Source organism: Haliotis cracherodii, unplaced genomic scaffold (assembly GCF_022045235.1).
Source record: "Haliotis cracherodii isolate W230 unplaced genomic scaffold, xgHalCrac1.p SCAF_14, whole genome shotgun sequence".
Classification (NCBI taxonomy): domain Eukaryota; kingdom Metazoa; phylum Mollusca; class Gastropoda; order Lepetellida; family Haliotidae; genus Haliotis; species Haliotis cracherodii.
In genome coordinates, this window is record NW_027266269.1 from 38,412,619 (window position 1) to 38,431,193 (window position 18,575).

The window sequence follows — 18,575 nt, forward strand, 5'->3', positions numbered from 1 at the left end:
TTTAGATTGTTGGTTATGCAGGGCTGAGGCCATGCCCATAAGTTCGGCCGTGAATATAGATTGGTTGTTAGGGAGTCGGTAAGATTGTGTGGATATAACTGGTTGTGTGGTATGGACTCCGAAGCCTGTGTGGTTGGAGATCGGGTCTGAAGATCCGTCAGTGTATATGTGACACCAATTTGGCCAATTTTCGTGTATGTATGCAAGTGTGGTGGTTTTAGCTATGTTTGGGTCGGTTTGTTTATTTATTTGGTTAACTAGCGTTGTGTCTCTTTGGGGTATTTTGAGTTTAGGGGTGAAGATATTTGATTTTTTGCAGTTTTGTTTAAGATTTTGAGTTTGGTGTTCATTGAGGCAGTTAGTTATTCTTTGTTAGCATTTCCCCTGTAAGGGCCTGAAGTGAGGTGTAGGAGGTGCCATGTTGGGTGCGTGTAATTAGTTTAAGGGCTTGGTATTGTATTGAGTCAAGTTTTTTAGATAGAGAGGTGTTTAGGGTATTGTATATGGCGCAGCCGTAGTCTAGTTTTGATCTAATTAGTGCTGTATAGAGTGAGAGGAGGGTATCTTTTGAGGCTCCCCAGTTAGAGCCGGTGAGGCATTTTAATGTGTTAAGGTCTTTGCTGCATCTAGTTTTTAGGTTTTGGACGTGAGCCTCCCAGGTGAGGTGTTGATCGAAAATGAGTCCTAAGAATCTGGTTTGTTTTTGGAATTTGATTGTTTGGTTGTCTAGCTGGAGGATTGGGAGGGCAGGTTTCATGTTTTTTTATGTTTGAATACTACTCCTGTTGTTTTATCTGAGTTAAGGGAGAAGCCCCATTTGTCTGCCCATTGTTGTATTTCATTTCAGGATTTTTGGATTAAGTTTTCTGCCATTTCAATGCTTTTAGTGCATAGGGCTCCGTCATCCGCGAATTTTGAAGTGTTTAGTTTAGGGGATAAGCCCTCGAATAGATCGTTTATCATTATATTTAAGAGGGTTGGGCTGAGGATGCTGCCCTGGGGAGTGCCATTTTCTAGGGGACACTGGTCCGATAGCGTATGGTCTATACCCACGGTTATTTTGCGATTGTTTAGGAAATCTTGGATGAAGTTTATTTTTTGGCCTTTTTTGTCCTATTTTTAAAAAAAAATTTATTAGCCCGTGGTGCCATACCATATCGAAAGCTTTAGAGAAGTCGAGGAATATGCCTATGGTGTATTGCTTGTTTAGCTGTCCTGTTTTTATATCCTGTTCTAGTCGGGGGAGGTTATCGAGAGTTGATCGGCCAGGAGTGAAGCCGCTTTGGTCGGGGTTTATGATGCTGTTTTGGTCTAGGTAGTGCTGTAGCCTATTTTTAGTCGTAAGTTCCATTATTTTGCAGAGATTTGAGGTTAGGGAGATGGGCCTATACGAGTTAGCCTGATCTGCTGGTTTATTTGGTTTACGTCATTCAGTACGTGATTTAGTTCTTCTATGGTGTAAGGTTGGTTTATTTCTAGCTTGTCTTGTCTGTTTTCTTTGGAGAATTTGGTTTCTTTGTTTTGGTTTATCTTGGAATTTCTTACTGAAGTTACTGTTGCTACTAACTTTAGAGAAGTATTTGGCTAGGTTGTTGGCCTTTTGGGTGGGGTTAGTTGAGTTGTTTATATTGGAGCTTTTTTGTGCCGTTCGATGCCTCTGATGGCATCTCATCTTATATTTATGGGAAAGCGGTCGCTGCCTAGAGGTACTGGGTGGACGTCCCACATCAGACTTTGTGCTAAGTCTGGCGTACATATTGTTAAGTCGATAGCCGACATGGTGTGGTGGATTTTGTCGTATCTAGTTGGTTGGTTATTGTTTAATAGTATTAGGTCATTTTTTTCGATCCACTCTGATATTAGTTGTCCATGGTTGTCTAGTTTATCTGCAATGCCCCAGGTAGGATGATGGGCATTGAAGTCTCCTAGGAAGATGGTTGATTTATTTCCTAATTGGTAAAGTATGTCTAGGTCTGTATCTTTAATTGGTTTTAGTGTTGAGTGATAGATGTTAATGAATTTCATTTTTTGGTTATTGATGGTGACTTGGATTCCATTAGCTTCTAGATTAGGAGTGTTTACTTTAACTTCCTCGTAGTTAATATCCTCTCTAACGTAGATGATTAGACCTCCTCCTGTTCTGCCTGGGATGGTTTTGGACCTGTCGGTTCTTACTGCGTTATAAATTGGTAGGTTGAATTTAGTTTTATGTGAGAATTTGGTTTCTTGAATACAGCCTACATTGGGACCTTTATCTATTTTGAATTTAGCTTTAAGTTCAGAACCATGGCCGGCGAGGCCATTGGCATTCCATTGATAAATGTTAAGACCTTCCATTGGGAAACTGGGTTGATTTATGTTTGGTTTAGGCTTGGTTTAGGTATTTACTTTAGTAGGTCATTAAGGTTGCTGCTGAAACGGTCGAAAGGGGTGGTGACGAGTTTTAGTTTATGTGCTACACCAAAGAAGGCTTTGAAGCTGGCTTCTGGATTAGACTGCTTTAACGTGTAAGCTAGTAGGAGGACTGAGTTGTTTAGTTTTTTGCTTGCTACGTTTTGGGTGAGTTTTTTTCTATAGCTTTTGGTTTTGGGGGCTGACAAGGTTAGATCGTTTATTTCCTCTTAGGATGTGTACTCGTCCTATTCGGTTAAGTTATCTTTGGTTTGGTCACTATCTTCTGGCGGTACAAGGCCTTTATGTAAAAGGGAACTCATACTATTTCATATTTCAACAAATACAGTTCCTGGCAGTTCTTTAATAACAGCCAATCACATAGTGTGTATTGAGCACACACAAACAAGTCATCCCAACACATGGTGTCAATCACGTACACAAACATGTAATCCCAAAAAAATGGCGTCAGTCACGTACACTAACATGTCATCCCAACACATGGTGTCAATCACGTACACAAACATGTCATCCCAACGCATGGCGTCAATCACGTACACAAACATGTCATCCCAACACATGGTGTCAATCACGTACACTAACATGTCATCCCAACACATGGCGTCAATCACGTACACTAACATGTCATCCCAACACATGGAGTCAATCACGTACACTAACATGTCATCCCAACACATGGTGTCAATCATGTACACTAACATGTCATCCCAACACATGGCGTCAATCACGTACACTAACATGTCATCCCAACACATGACGTCAATCACGTACACTAACATGTCATCCCAACACATGGTGTCAATCACGTACACTAACATGTCATCCCAACACATGGCGTCAATCACGTACACAAACATGTCATCCCAACACATGGCGTCAATCACGTACACAAACATGTCATCCCAACACATGGTGTCAATCACGTACACAAACATGTCATCCCAACACATGGTGTCAATCACGTACACTAACATGTCATCCCAACACATGGCGTCAATCACGTACACAAACATGTCATCCCAACACATGGTGTCAATCACGTACACAAACATGTCATCCCAACACATGGTGTCAATCACGTACACAAACATGTCATCCCAAAAAAATGGCGTCAATCACGTACACTAACATGTCATTCCAACACATGGCGTCAATCACGTACACAAACATGTCATCCCAACGCATGGCGTCAATCACGTACACAAACATGTCATCCCAACACATGGTGTCAATCACGTACACTAACATGTCATCCCAACACATGGCGTCAATCACGTACACTAACATGTCATCCCAACACATGGTGTCAATCACGTACACTAACATGTCATCCCAACACATGGCGTCAATCACGTACACAAACATGTCATCCCAACGCATGGCGTCAATCACGTACACTAACATGTCATCCCAACACATGGAGTCAATCACGTACACTAACATGTCATCCCAACCCATGGTGTCAATCACGTACACTAACATGTCATCCCAACACATGGCGTCAATCACGTACACTAACATGTCATCCCAACACATGGTGTCAATCACGTACACTAACATGTCATCCCAACACATGGCGTCAATCACGTACACAAACATGTCATCCCAACACATGGCGTCAATCACGTACACAAACATGTCATCCCAACACATGGTGTCAATCACGTACACAAACATGTCATCCCAACACATGGTGTCAATCACGTACACTAACATGTCATCCCAACACATGGCGTCAATCACGTACACAAACATGTCATCCCAACACATAGTGTCAATCACGTACACAAACATGTCATCCCAACACATGGTGTCAATCACGTACACAAACATGTCATCCCAAAAAAATGGCGTCAATCACGTACACTAACATGTCATCCCAACACATGGCGTCAATTACGTACACAAACATGTCATCCCAACGCATGGCGTCAATCACGTACACAAACATGTCATCCCAACACATGGTGTCAATCACGTACACTAACATGTCATCCCAACACATGGCGTCAATCACGTACACTAACATGTCATCCCAACACATGGTGTCAATCACGTACACTAACATGTCATCCCAACACATGGCGTCAATCACGTACACAAACATGTCATCCCAACACATGGTGTCAATCACGTACACAAACATGTCATCCCAACACATGGTGTCAATCACGTACACAAACATGTCATCCCAAAAAAATGGCGTCAATCACGTACACAAACATATCATCCCAACACATGGTGTCAATCATGTACACTAACATGTCATCCCAACACATGGCGTCAATCACGTACACTAACATGTCATCCCAACACATGACGTCAATCACGTACACTAACATGTCATCCCAACACATGGTGTCAATCACGTACACTAACATGTCATCCCAACACATGGCGTCAATCACGTACACAAACATGTCATCCCAACACATGGCGTCAATCACGTACACAAACATGTCATCCCAACACATGGTGTCAATCACGTACACAAACATGTCATCCCAACACATGGTGTCAATCACGTACACTAACATGTCATCCCAACACATGGTGTCAATCACGTACACAAACATGTCATCCCAACACATGGTGTCAATCACGTACACAAACATGTCATCCCAACACATGGTGTCAATCACGTACACAAACATGTCATCCCCAAAAAATGGCGTCAATCACGTACACTAACATGTCATCCCAACGCATGGCGTCAATCACGTACACAAACATGTCATCCCAACGCATGGCGTCAATCACGTACACAAACATGTCATCCCAACACATGGTGTCAATCACGTACACTAACATGTCATCCCAACACATGGCGTCAATCACGTACACTAACATGTCATCCCAACACATGGTGTCAATCACGTACACTAACATGTCATCCCAACACATGGCGTCAATCACGTACACAAACATGTCATCCCAACGCATGGCGTCAATCACGTACACAAACATGTCATCCCAACACATGGAGTCAATCACGTACACTAACATGTCATCCCAACCCATGGTGTCAATCACGTACACTAACATGTCATCCCAACACATGGCGTCAATCACGTACACTAACATGTCATCCCAACACATGGTGTCAATCACGTACACTAACATGTCATCCCAACACATGGCGTCAATCACGTACACAAACATGTCATCCCAACACATGGCGTCAATCACGTACACAAACATGTCATCCCAACACATGGTGTCAATCACGTACACAAACATGTCATCCCAACGCATGGTGTCAATCACGTACACTAACATGTCATCCCAACACATGGCGTCAATCACGTACACAAACATGTCATCCCAACACATAGTGTCAATCACGTACACAAACATGTCATCCCAACACATGGTGTCAATCACGTACACAAACATGTCATCCCAAAAAAATGGCGTGAATCACGTACACTAACATGTCATCCCTACACATGGCGTCAATTACGTACACAAACATGTCATCCCAACGCATGGCGTCAATCACGTACACAAACATGTCATCCCAACACATGGTGTCAATCACGTACACAAACATGTCATCCCAACACATGGTGTCAATCACGTACACAAACATGTCATCCCAACACATAGTGTCAATCACGTACACAAACATGTCATCCCAACACATGGTGTCAATCACGTACACAAACATGTCATCCCAAAAAAATGGCGTGAATCACGTACACTAACATGTCATCCCAACACATGGCGTCAATTACGTACACAAACATGTCATCCCAACGCATGGCGTCAATCACGTACACAAACATGTCATCCCAACACATGGTGTCAATCACGTACACAAACATGTCATCCCAACACATGGTGTCAATCACGTACACAAACATGTCATCCCAACACATGGTGTCAATCACGTACACTAACATGTCATCCCAACACATGGCGTCAATCACGTACACAAACATGTCATCCCAACACATGGTGTCAATCACGTACACTAACATGTCATCCCAACACATGGTGTCAATCACGTACACTAACATGTCATCCCAACACATGGAGTCAATCACGTACACTAACATGTCATCCCAACACATGGTGTCAATCACGTACACTAACATGTCATCCCAACACATGGTGTCCATCACGTACACAAACATGTCATCCCAACACATGGCGTCAATCACGTACACTAACATGTCATCCCAACACATGGCGTCAATCACGTACACTAACATGTCATCCCAACACATGGTGTCAATCACGTACACTAACATGTCATCCCAACACATGGTGTCAATCACGTACACAAACATGTCATCCCAACACATGGCGTCAATCACGTACACAAACATGTCATTCCAACACATGGTGTCAATCACGTACACAAACATGTCATCCCAACACATGGTGTCAATCACGTACACAAACATGTCATCCCAAAAAAATGGCGTCAATCACGTACACTAACATGTCATCCAAACACATGGCGTCAATCACGTACACTAACATGTCATCCCAACACATGGTGTCAATCACGTACACAAACATGTCATCCCAACACATGGTGTCAATCACGTACACTAACATGTCATCCCAACACATGGTGTCAATCACGTACACAAACATGTCATCCCAACACATGGTGTCAATCACGTACACAAACATGTCATCCCAACACATGGTGTCAATCACGTACACAAACATGTCATCCCAACACATGGTGTCAATCACGTACACAAACATGTCATCCCAACACATGGTGTCAATCACGTACACTAACATGTCATCCCAACACATGACGTCAATCACGTACACAAAAATGTCATCCCAACACATGGTGTCTGTGCTGTTACAGCGTAACAGTTTCCCGCAATGTATGCTCCCTGGCTGTTGGAACTCTCCTGTGCGCGAGTTAAATTTGTCGTTGCGTAAAGGTAGCCGAGACAAACCACGCCGTTCGCTCTCGCAATCAGGAAAATTAGGTTTTGACCACTTGTGACACACCACAGTGTGAGTATTGGCAGTTTATTTATGATAGTATGGTTAAGATTGTTTGTGTACAGTTTAATTGGGCTGTCATAGGATAATATGTCCGGAATTCGCTTTGACAAGCCTTGTAATGTGACTAAGTTTTCGCGCGGTTTTTGAATATGCTGACGCATTCAATTTATGTGTTTGAGTTACCCTTATAATTTATTGTCGCATAAGGTTATATGTAAATGGATATTTCTTACGTTGTTTAGGTGTGTCTTTAAAGTCTGTTTTAGCGCATTGTGGACTAAAAGTTGTTATTTTTGTTGAATAGCAAATTACCGTAATGATTTTAAAATGTGAACACCTTTTGTTAAACACATGATATTATATGCTAGCGACCAGGTTAAGTAATCATTTGTGTTTGTATTTCTTACAGCCTTTTACCCTTTATGAGAACCTTCATATGCAGAATAAACACCTTCAAATCTGATGACACTTGTACCATCATTTCTTGAATGGAAGAGGTTCGGGGTTATCTGACTTGTAGCTCGCAAGGGTGATGCAAGTACAGTAAAAGGACTAGTATAAGACTGCTGCAAGCTGGTTAACAGGAAAATGCAACCACCACAGGGATTTGTGTATATCTACACTGTGCAATAGGACAGGAACCCTCTTCAGGCAACAACAGGAGTTAGAAGCTGATTAGAACATACAGTAATAACTACTGTGAGAAAATTCATCATGTCTGACATAGACAAAACAGAAGCAGAAAGGTCTGAGGTGTTTATGAGTTTGAAGCAGATGGAAACTATTAAAAAAGAGGAACTCACTGGAACTTCATACAGATTAAGAACTCTAACAGAAAAAGGAAGTGGAATGTATAAGGAGACCAAGGATGCACACTGTGCTAAACTAGCTAAAGCCCAACAGGAACTTAAGGGAATTCTTAAAGCTTGTAGTCAATACCAAGGCGACCTCAAGTCATTACGACTTACTGAACGGAGCTTGGCTCAAGTGCATACACATTACTGTGAACTGTCATCGGCATATATAGACTTCTTACGTCGTACAAACACTCTTGATAGCAACAATGACCTAGATCTACATCTGCAGAACTACCAGGTACTGAAAAGTGAAATTGAAATCACGGGCAAACTTTTAGATCATCACGTCCGGGAACTCATTGATTCATCATCCTATCAATCAAAGTCAATTATGCGCACCAGCAAATCTGGGTTAAGCAACACCAGTTCGTCGCTTGCTAGCAAGCGTGCTAAGGCAGAGGCAGCACGTGCAAGGGCAGAATATGCTGTCAAGGAAGCAGAGATTCTTAAGCAGCGTGCACTTCTGGAGGAGCAGCAACAACTTGCTGCTGCTCATGCCTCTCGTAAGAAGGCAGACATGGATGCTGACCTCAAACTTCTCAAAGAACAGAAAAAAGTGGCTGGGGCTGAAGCAGAGGTAAGGGCCTTGCAGTTAGAGGAAGATTCTCAGGGATCAAGCAGTCATTTCTCATTACCAGTTGAAGGTGCCAAGGATCGCACAAGGGATTACGTAGCGAGGCACTCACAAAACCAAACGAGTAACATATCTGTGCCTCGGCACTACTTTCAACAAGAGGCCAACAGACGTCTGACTTCACCTTCTCCCCCACTGGCTCAACAGGGACCAGTTAATGTATTGCCGGACACTAATATTCCATGTGCAGAGGCAGATTTAGTGTACTCAGTGGCACATCAAGGAGATGGAATTGAGAACATTCATAGGGATGAGGGCAACAACATGTTTGTTGCTGCTGAACTGTCACGATTCCTGCTGAAAAAAGAGTTACTGCTCACAAGGCTCACAAGTTTTAACGATCGGCCTGAATCATATGCCATTTGGAAGTTAAGCTTTCTCAGGATCATTGCCGAACTGCAGGCTACAGACGTTGAAGAGTTCGACTTATTGGTGAAGTGGTTAGGCCCTGCATCCTCGAAATACGCCAACAGTTTGAGAGCTGCTAATGTGCAAAACCCTTCAAGAGGCCTTGAAAGAATATGGGCAAGGCTGGATGAAAGATATGGATGCCCAGAGATGGTTGAGGCTGCGCGGAAGAATAAACTGGCTGCTTTCCCAAGGTTGACTTACAAGAATAGTGAATTGTTATACGAGCTTTCAGACCTCCTCTCGGAAGTTGAATCCATCAAGGGTCAGGATGAATACAAGGCACTTCTGTCTTATTTTGATTCCTCAGCTGGGGTGATACCAATTGTCAACAAACTGCCTTACGGCCTCCAGGAGAGATGGACATCTCATGCCACCAGATACAAAAGAACTAACAAAGTGTCGTTCCCCCCATTTTCAATTTTTGTGGATTTCGTAAGAGACATAAGCAAGGAGAAAAATGATCCAAGTTTTGCACATGAAACTTACACAGCTTCTCCTAGGAAAGACAGATCTAAACCACCCCTGGTCGCAGCAAATCGGAAGACAGAGGTCACCCAGGAGACTAGAGGAAACCAGGACTGGTCAAAACTGTGCCCTGTCCACAAGACTGATCACTCTTTAAATCAATGTAAGGCATTCAAGCTCAAGACTATTGAAGACCGCAAGGCACTAATCAAGCGCTTTGGTATTTGTTACAGGTGCTGCCTGACATCGACACACCTAGCCAAAGCCTGCAGGGAATTTGTTAAATGTGCATTTTGTGGAAGCAGTAGACATGCTACAGCACTGCATGTTGTTGATTGGGAACAACAGAACTCAGAAACAGGAACACCTTCTCCCCGAGTGAATGATGGCGGGGAGAGGAAAGATTCACCTTCAGACACAAGCAAATTTCCTATTGCTTCAAAGTGCACTCAGATATGTGGAGATGGATTTGCTGGAAAGTCCTGTTCAAAAACTGTTCTAGTGAAAGTTTATCCAGAGGGAAGACCTGATATGGCTACAAGAATGTACGCTATGTTTGATGATCAGAGCAATGCATCTTTAGTGAAGTCTGAATTCTTTACGAACATGGAGGCAGATGGTGAAGTAATCCCATACACACTATCATCTTGTGCTGGACGCAAAGATACTTCTGGCTGGAGGGCCAAAGGCTACATCGTAGAGTCATTTGATGGACATTCCAGGTTACAGCTTCCCACACTGATAGAATGTAATCAGATTCCGGATCACCGAGAAGAGATACCTGTACCTGAGGTTGCAATGCACTATAATCACCTGAAGGACATTGCTAACTGCATACCCCCTCTGGACAATGACGCACAAATTCTCCTTCTGATTGGTAGGGACCTAATAGAGGCCCACCATGTTTTGGACCAACGGATTGGCCCAAACAAGACTCCCTATGGACAAAAACTCTCTCTTGGGTGGGTGATTGTAGGCGAAACTTGCCTTGGCAAAGTTCATCAGCCCAAGCAAGTCACGGTAAATAAGACTTACATTCTGTCAGATGGACGCCCATCCATATTTAAGCCTTGTGACAATCACTTTCAAGTGAAGGAAGGCTGGTCATCAGGAAATGAGAAAAACAAGGTTATCTTCACAGCACGTGAAAGAAATGGACAAAATGAGGACAAGTTATTTGTTACCACTCAAGAGGATGACAAATTAGGATTATCTGTGGAGGACAGAGAGTTCCTTGAAATCATGGATAATGAAATGGTCAAAACATCAGAAGGTAACTGGATTGCCCCACTTCCTTTCCGAAATGGCAGAAGGCGGCTCCCAAACAATAGGAGCCAAGCTTTGAACAGGGCCAAGACTCTAGATCGCTGCCTGAAACGAGACACCATCAAAAGACAACAATTCCTGGAATTCATGCAGAGAATTCTTGACAATGATCATGCAGAGTTGGCTCCACCATTGACGGAAGATGAGGAACGTTGGTATTTACCTTTGTTTGGGGTTTACCACCCGAAGAAGCCGGACCAGTTAAGAGCAGTGTTCGACTCTTCAGCAAATCATGAGGGGACATCACTTAATGATGTGCTGCTGAATGGACCAGACTTAGCAAACAGTCTTGTAGGTGTGCTTCTACGCTTTCGAAGAGAGTCGACAGCTGTAATGGCAGATATTCAGCAAATGTTCTATTGTTTCCTCGTTAAAGAGGAACACAGGAATTTCCTACGATTTCTATGGTATAAGGATAATGACATAAACCAAGAGTTGGTGGAATACAGGATGAAAGTTCATGTCTTTGGAAACAGCCCTTCACCAGCTGTTGCCACTTACGGACTGAGGAGATCTGCCAAGTCTGTTGTAGAAACATACGGAAAGGATGTGCAGCTCTTCGTCGAAAGAGACTTCTATGTTGATGATGGGCTAACATGTCTACAAACTACCGAGCAAGCAATTGACCTAATAAAGAGAACACAGCAAGCATTGCTGTCAGGAGGAAATCTGAGACTACACAAGGTAGCATCAAATGATCCAGAGGTTATGAAAACATTCCCATCAGACGACTTGGCGAAAGACCTAAAAGACCTGGACCTAGGGTCAGACTTGCTTCCTGTGCAGCGTAGCCTAGGAATGGCGTGGGACTTGCAATCTGACTCCTTTACTTTCAAAGTGTCTGCAGACCCAAAACCTTACACCAAGCGAGGAATTCTATCAACAATCAACAGTCTGTTTGACCCTATGGGATTTGCTGCTCCTGTGACCATTCGTGGAAAAATTCTCTTTCGGGATCTGATATCTGGAAATTCAGACTGGGACCAACCATTACCTTCTGCCAGTGAACGAGAATGGGAAGATTGGAAGGACTCGTTAACATTGCTTGAGGAACTGAAGATACCACGCACGTATGTGCCTGTCTCATTTCAGGGTGTCATAACAAAAGAGATACATGTCTTCTCAGACGCATCAGAGAAGGCCGTAGCTGCTGTGGCTTACTTGAGAACTGTTGATAAAGATAAAGGCCAAAGGACAGGCTTCATTCTTGGCAAGGCAAAGGTTGCTCCTATGCATGGGCACACCATACCAAGGTTGGAACTTTGTGCTGCAGTACTTGCTGTTGAAATTGCGGATCTGGTTTGTGAACATCTCGGACTTCCTCTTGATGTTGTTCAGTATTACACAGACAGCAAGATAGTCCTAGGCTACATCTACAATCAAACAAGAAGGTTTTATGTGTATGTATCTAACAGGATTGACCGTATCAGGAAATATTCTCAACCAGAACAATGGCATTATGTCCATTCGGATAAGAACCCGGCTGATATTGGTACCAGATCCATCCATGCTTCGCAGTTGAATTCATCAATTTGGCTCTCAGGTCCAACGCCAATTTCTCAAGATTCCTGTGCTCACACCTTCATCCCTACTGATGAGGAAAACGACAAGGAACTGAGACCTGCACCTTCGTCCATGAAGACAAAGGTATGCAACACTAGTGGATCTTTGGACACACGCTACCTTGAAAAATTTTCTTCATGGGAAAGTCTTGTACGCGCTTTCACTCTACTCAAGTGCATGGCTCGCAAAATCCAAAACAAAGATCCATTGGGAATCAATTCGGACACCTTGAAAGAGACTGAACGCTTTCTAATGAAGATGGTACAGTACAGAACCTTTGGAGCAGAGATTGACTGTCTGCTGGCAAATTCGCCCATCCCAAGGAATAGCACTATATTGAGCTTGCATCCAAAGCTGGATGAACATGGTATTCTGTGTGTTGGCGGAAGCTTAAACAAATCAGATTTTGATGCTCGCCTGAAAAACCCGACCATTATTCCTGGTGACTCTCACCTTGCGAGGCTCCTGGTGCATCACCATCACTCAAGGGTCAAACATCAGGGTCGTACGTTCACAGAAGGAGCAGTTAGGTCGGCTGGTTTATGGATCACTGGAGCTAAGAGGGTGATCTCCTCGCTCATATACAAATGTGTTTCATGTCGGAAGCTCCGTGGAAGACAACAATACCAGAAGATGGCTGATCTCCCTAGTGACCGTCTAATGCCAAGTCCTCCCTTCACTTACGTTGGATTAGACACCTTTGGACCATGGTTTGTTGTTACACGTCGCACTAGAGGGGGTCAGGCTAATAACAAGCGGTGGGCTGTTTTATTCACATGTCTTACCACAAGGGCTATCCATATCGAAGTTGTTGAAGAATTATCTTCTTCTTCATTCATCAACGCTCTCAGAAGATTCATTTCAATAAGGGGACCAGTGAAGCAACTGAGGTCGGATCGCGGAACAAACTTTGTTGGAGCAACAGATGCCCTCAAGATAAATGTTGTGAATGTTGAGGACAATTCTATCAAGCGTTTCCTAGATGATGAAAGGACCAAATAGATTTTCAATCCACCACAATCCTCACACATGGGCGGCGTCTGGGAAAGGATGATAGGAGTCACAAGAAGAATTCTGGACTCTATGTTGGCAGAAACCCGCCATAGGCATTTAACTCATGAAGTTCTATCGACATTCATGGCCGAAGTATCTGCGATTGTGAATGCGCGACCTATCGTCCCAATTTCCTCGGATCCTCAGTCGCCAGAAATTCTTACCCCTGCCATTCTCTTGACTCAGAAGACTAATCATGAGGTGGAACAGATGGAACTTTGTGACTCCAAGGACTTGCTTCGATCGCAATGGCAGAGAGTTCAATCCCTCGCAAATACGTTCTGGAATCGTTGGAGACAGGAATATCTCCTCACTCTACAGCCAAGACGGAAGTGGTTTCAGGACCAGCGTAATGTGCTACAGGGTGATCTTGTTCTACTGAATGAGAAGAACAGTGCTAGAAATGATTGGCCAATCGCAGTTGTCGAGAGAGCCTTCCCAAGCAGTGATGGGAAAGTACGAAAGGTTGAACTTCGAATAATGAGAGGAGGAAAGATTACGAGGTACATTCGTCCAGTTACAGAGTTGGTAACACTGCTATCTCCAAACTCTGATACTTCATAAACTGTCCAGTTCAAGATGAACTCTCAAGTGCCAAAGTACTTTTTCATGTGTTATATTAGTTATTTTAGATGTAGATTTGATTTATTAGATTTAGTTGCTGAACTTGAGGTGATATCTCGGTGAGATATCAGGCGGGGAGTGTGCTGTTACAGCATAACAGTTTCCCGCAATGTATGCTCCCTGGCTGTTGGAACTCTCCTGTGCGCGAGTTAAATTTGTCGTTGCGTAAAGGTAGCCGAGACAAACCACGCCGTTCGCTCTCGCAATCAGGAAAATTAGGTTTTGACCACTTGTGACACACCACAGTGTGAGTATTGGCAGTATATTTATGATAGTATGGTTAAAATTGTTTGTGTACAGTTTAATTGGGCTGTCATAGGATAATATGTCCGGAATTCGCTTTGACAAGCCTTGTAATGTGACTAAGTTTTCGCGCGGTTTTTGAATATGCTGACGCATTCAATTTATGTGTTTGAGTTACCCTTATAATTTATTGTCGCATAAGGTTATATGTAAATGGATATTTCTTACGTTGTTTAGGTGTGTCTTTAAAGGCTGTTTTAGCGCATTGTGGACTAAAAGTTGTTATTTTTGTTGAATAGCAAATTACCGTAATGATTTTAAAATGTGAACACCTTTTGTTAAACACATGATATTATATGCTAGCGACCAGGTTAAGTAATCATTTGTGTTTGTATTTCTTACAGCCTTTTACCCTTTATGAGAACCTTCATATGCAGAATAAACACCTTCAAATTTGATGACACTTGTACCATCATTTCTTGAATGGAAGAGGTTCGGGGTTATCTGACTTGTAGCTCGCAAGGGTGATGCAAGTACAGTGTCAATCACGTACACAAACATGTCATCCCAACATATGGTGTCAATCACGTACACAAACATGTCATCCCAACACATGGTGTCAATCACGTACACAAACATGTCATCCCAACACATGGTGTCAATCACGTACACAAACATGTCATCCCAACACATGGAGTCAATCACGTACACAAACATGTCATCCCAACACATGGCGTCAATCACGTACACTAACATGTCATCCCAACACATGGCGTCAATCACGTACACAAAAATGTCATCCCAACACATGGAGTCAATCACGTACACTAGCATGTCATCCCAACACATGGTGTCAATCACGTACACAAACATGTCATCCCAACACATGGCGTCAATCACGTACAACAATGCCTTGTCAATCAATACAAAACGTCATGGCTGTGGCGAATGCTGAGTTGAACACGTGACTGACTACAAATGTCACTTTGCCCTGCCTATAAGTGTGAATGTTCAATGCAAGGTGTGACAATGAAATATATTTAAACAGGTGGCAGTCCAATAACCGCCTGTCTATAACCAGTTTTTTTTCCAGTTTTGCATGACACAAATGCATGGACATGTTTCCTAGTATAGAATCTTTTTAGCAAAAACTGACATTATTATGTTATTGGTTGTACACCATTTTGGAAGTACATATCCTTAGAAAGAGAATTAGAATAAACATTCTATTCATTCCACACATAGCCAAAACCATATGTCAGTTGCGTTAAATTAAAGGTGTTAGCCAGTCTCCTAAAGCATCGGTGGCTGAGTTGGTTAGATTGCAGACTTTGTGTACTGTCGGTTAGGTGCCTCACTCTGAGATTGTAGGTTCGAATCCTGATTGGAACCCAACCCAACAATGGAGTTGAATTGAATGGTATTCAACAATTCCTATCACATGTTGTGTCATAAAACATAGATAAGTTTGTAACTTCATTTTATAAAACGTCAACTCCACAGAATTTGAATTACATTAGACATATTATATTGTTTGTGAAATCTTCAGCTATAACCATTAAAGGGCCGACAATTTAATATTTGGGAGAAGGAAAAACTGAGTCAGGATGTGTAGACAAAAAAATTCATGCGTTTTGTTCATCAACATTATTTTTTGCAGTATTTTCGTGAATATTATTTTTTTAATATCTTTGCAAATCATTTGTATCACTTATATGCATATATATATTTGTATGATTTTTAGGCAAATGAATCGATTTATTTAGGTATATAAAATGGGTTCTAATAACTTTATCATAATATAAAAAGTCAACGCCAGAGAATAAGTCTCGATTATCCATTGGACCTAAAAGGCAAAATAGCCGTAACACACAATTGGATGGGTCGCTAAAAATCAGTGATGACACCAGGTTCGCGAAAAGGGTAATGTAATGAAGGCATATGTTACTTGCCAGAAATTTACTGGATTGTTTTCTCATATCAGAAAAATACCAGTATGTATTGTAAACCTGACGCAGATTTCATACTAGTATATAGTAATTTCAGATATGGACAACGCACGGATTAACGGACAACGCACCACAATATACAAAATTATGTTATGTAAGATATCGTGAATATTCTCTATATTGTTGTATTTGGGCGTCACGTCTCGTTTCGTTTCCTTTGTTTGTTGTTTAACGCCGCACTCAGCAACATTCCAGCTATATGACGGCGGTATGTAAATAATCGAGTGTGGACCAGACAATCCAATGATTGAAATCATGAGCATCGATCCACGCAGTTGGGATACGATGACATGCATCAACCAAGTCAGCGAGCCTTACAACCGAACCCGTTAGTCGCCTCTTACGAAGACCTTTAACCCGGATCGTCACATCCAGTTCCTTGCAGTCACTGTATTGTATCAACATCGACATGCTGCATCATACCACCAAAGAGCAGGTGTTCTTAGGACACTGCATTAATCTATAAGAGTAAAAATCAAAAGTTTATAATTTACCTGTGGCTCTCGGCAACATCAAAATCCTCAGTCGTACTTGTAACTGAACTGTATATATCTGCACACAACTCTTTATGACAGGGGAGTGTCAGATACCCGTAAGTAGATAATAAGTAAATCACGTACACAAACATGTCATCCCAACACATGGCGTCAATCACGTACAACAATGCCTTGTCAATCAATACAAAACGTCATGGCTGTGGCGAATGCTGAGTTGAACACGTGACTGACTACAAATGTCACTTTGCCCTGCCTATAAGTGTGAATGTTCAATGCAAGGTGTGACAATGAAATATATTTAAACAGGTGGCAGTCCAATAACCGCCTGTCTATAACCAGTTTTTTTCCAGTTTTGCATGACACAAATGCATGGACATGTTTCCTAGTATAGAATCTTTTTAGCAAAAACTGACATTATTATGTTATTGGTTGTACACCATTTTGGAAGTACATATCCTTAGAAAGAGAATTAGAATAAACATTCTATTCATTCCACACATAGCCAAAACCATATGTCAGTTGCGTTAAATTAAAGGTGTTAGCCAGTCTCCTAAAGCATCGGTGGCTGAGTTGGTTAGATTGCAGACTTTGTGTACTGTCGGTTAGGTGCCTCACTCTGAGATTGTAGGTTCGAATCCTGATTGGAACCCAACCCAACAATGGAGTTGAATTGAATGGTATTCAACAATTCCTATCACATGTTGTGTCATAAAACATAGATAAGTTTGTAACTTCATTTTATAAAACGTCAACTCCACAGAATTTGAATTACATTAGACATATTATATTGTTTGTGAAATCTTCAGCTATAACCATTAAAGGGCCGACAATTTAATATTTGGGAGAAGGAAAAACTGAGTCAGGATGTGTAGACAAAAAAATTCATGCGTTTTGTTCATCAACATTATTTTTTGCAGTATTTTCGTGAATATTATTTTTTTAATATCTTTGCAAATCATTTGTATCACTTATATGCATATATATATTTGTATGATTTTTAGGCAAATGAATCGATTTATTTAGGTATATAAAATGGGTTCTAATAACTTTATCATAATATAAAAAGTCAACGCCAGAGAATAAGTCTCGATTATCCATTGGACCTAAAAGGCAAAATAGCCGTAACACACAATTGGATGGGTCGCTAAAAATCAGTGATGACACCAGGTGTTCGCGAAAAGGGTAATGTAATGAAGGCATATGTTACTTGCCAGAAATTTACTGGATTGTTTTCTCATATTGTCGTAACTGCTTTTGGGCGTCCAGTGCGACCCTGCTACAGTTACTAAATGTATTGCCGTTCCTGGTCCTTGTGGTCAATTAAGCCAGGACATTGCCCTCGCCTTGTCCACCACGGCTCGGCTCCGTCAAGGAGTGATTGGCCTAATGACCCTTACTCCAAGTTGTCTCTATCAGCATTCATACTCACATAATAAAGAAACGCAACACCAGTTTATACTCACATAGTTTTACTTACTCTCAGCCCATCTATCAATAC

At 42.0% G+C, this 18,575-nt stretch overlaps 3 protein-coding genes across 3 annotated transcripts in view; 2 read left to right on the top strand and 1 right to left on the bottom strand.

Moving 5' to 3' along the window:
• The window catches only part of LOC139460821 (alpha-aminoadipic semialdehyde synthase, mitochondrial-like), a 32,527-nt gene extending 15,380 nt beyond the window's left edge, over positions 1-17,147 (bottom strand). Inside the window, exon 1 of the mRNA XM_071242296.1 lies at positions 17,075-17,147. The gene's annotated coding sequence lies outside the window, so the exon portion shown is untranslated. The remainder of the gene's footprint in view (positions 1-17,074) is intronic.
• LOC139460424 (uncharacterized) lies at positions 8,110-13,653 on the top strand. Its single transcript, XM_071241918.1, has one exon. It carries the CDS (start codon positions 8,110-8,112, stop codon positions 13,651-13,653), a length of 5,544 nt encoding a protein of 1,847 aa, XP_071098019.1.
• Positions 13,702-14,268, top strand: LOC139460425 (uncharacterized). Its single transcript, XM_071241919.1, has one exon. It carries the CDS (start codon positions 13,702-13,704, stop codon positions 14,266-14,268), a length of 567 nt encoding a protein of 188 aa, XP_071098020.1.
• Positions 17,148-18,575: the final 1,428 nt, after the last annotated feature.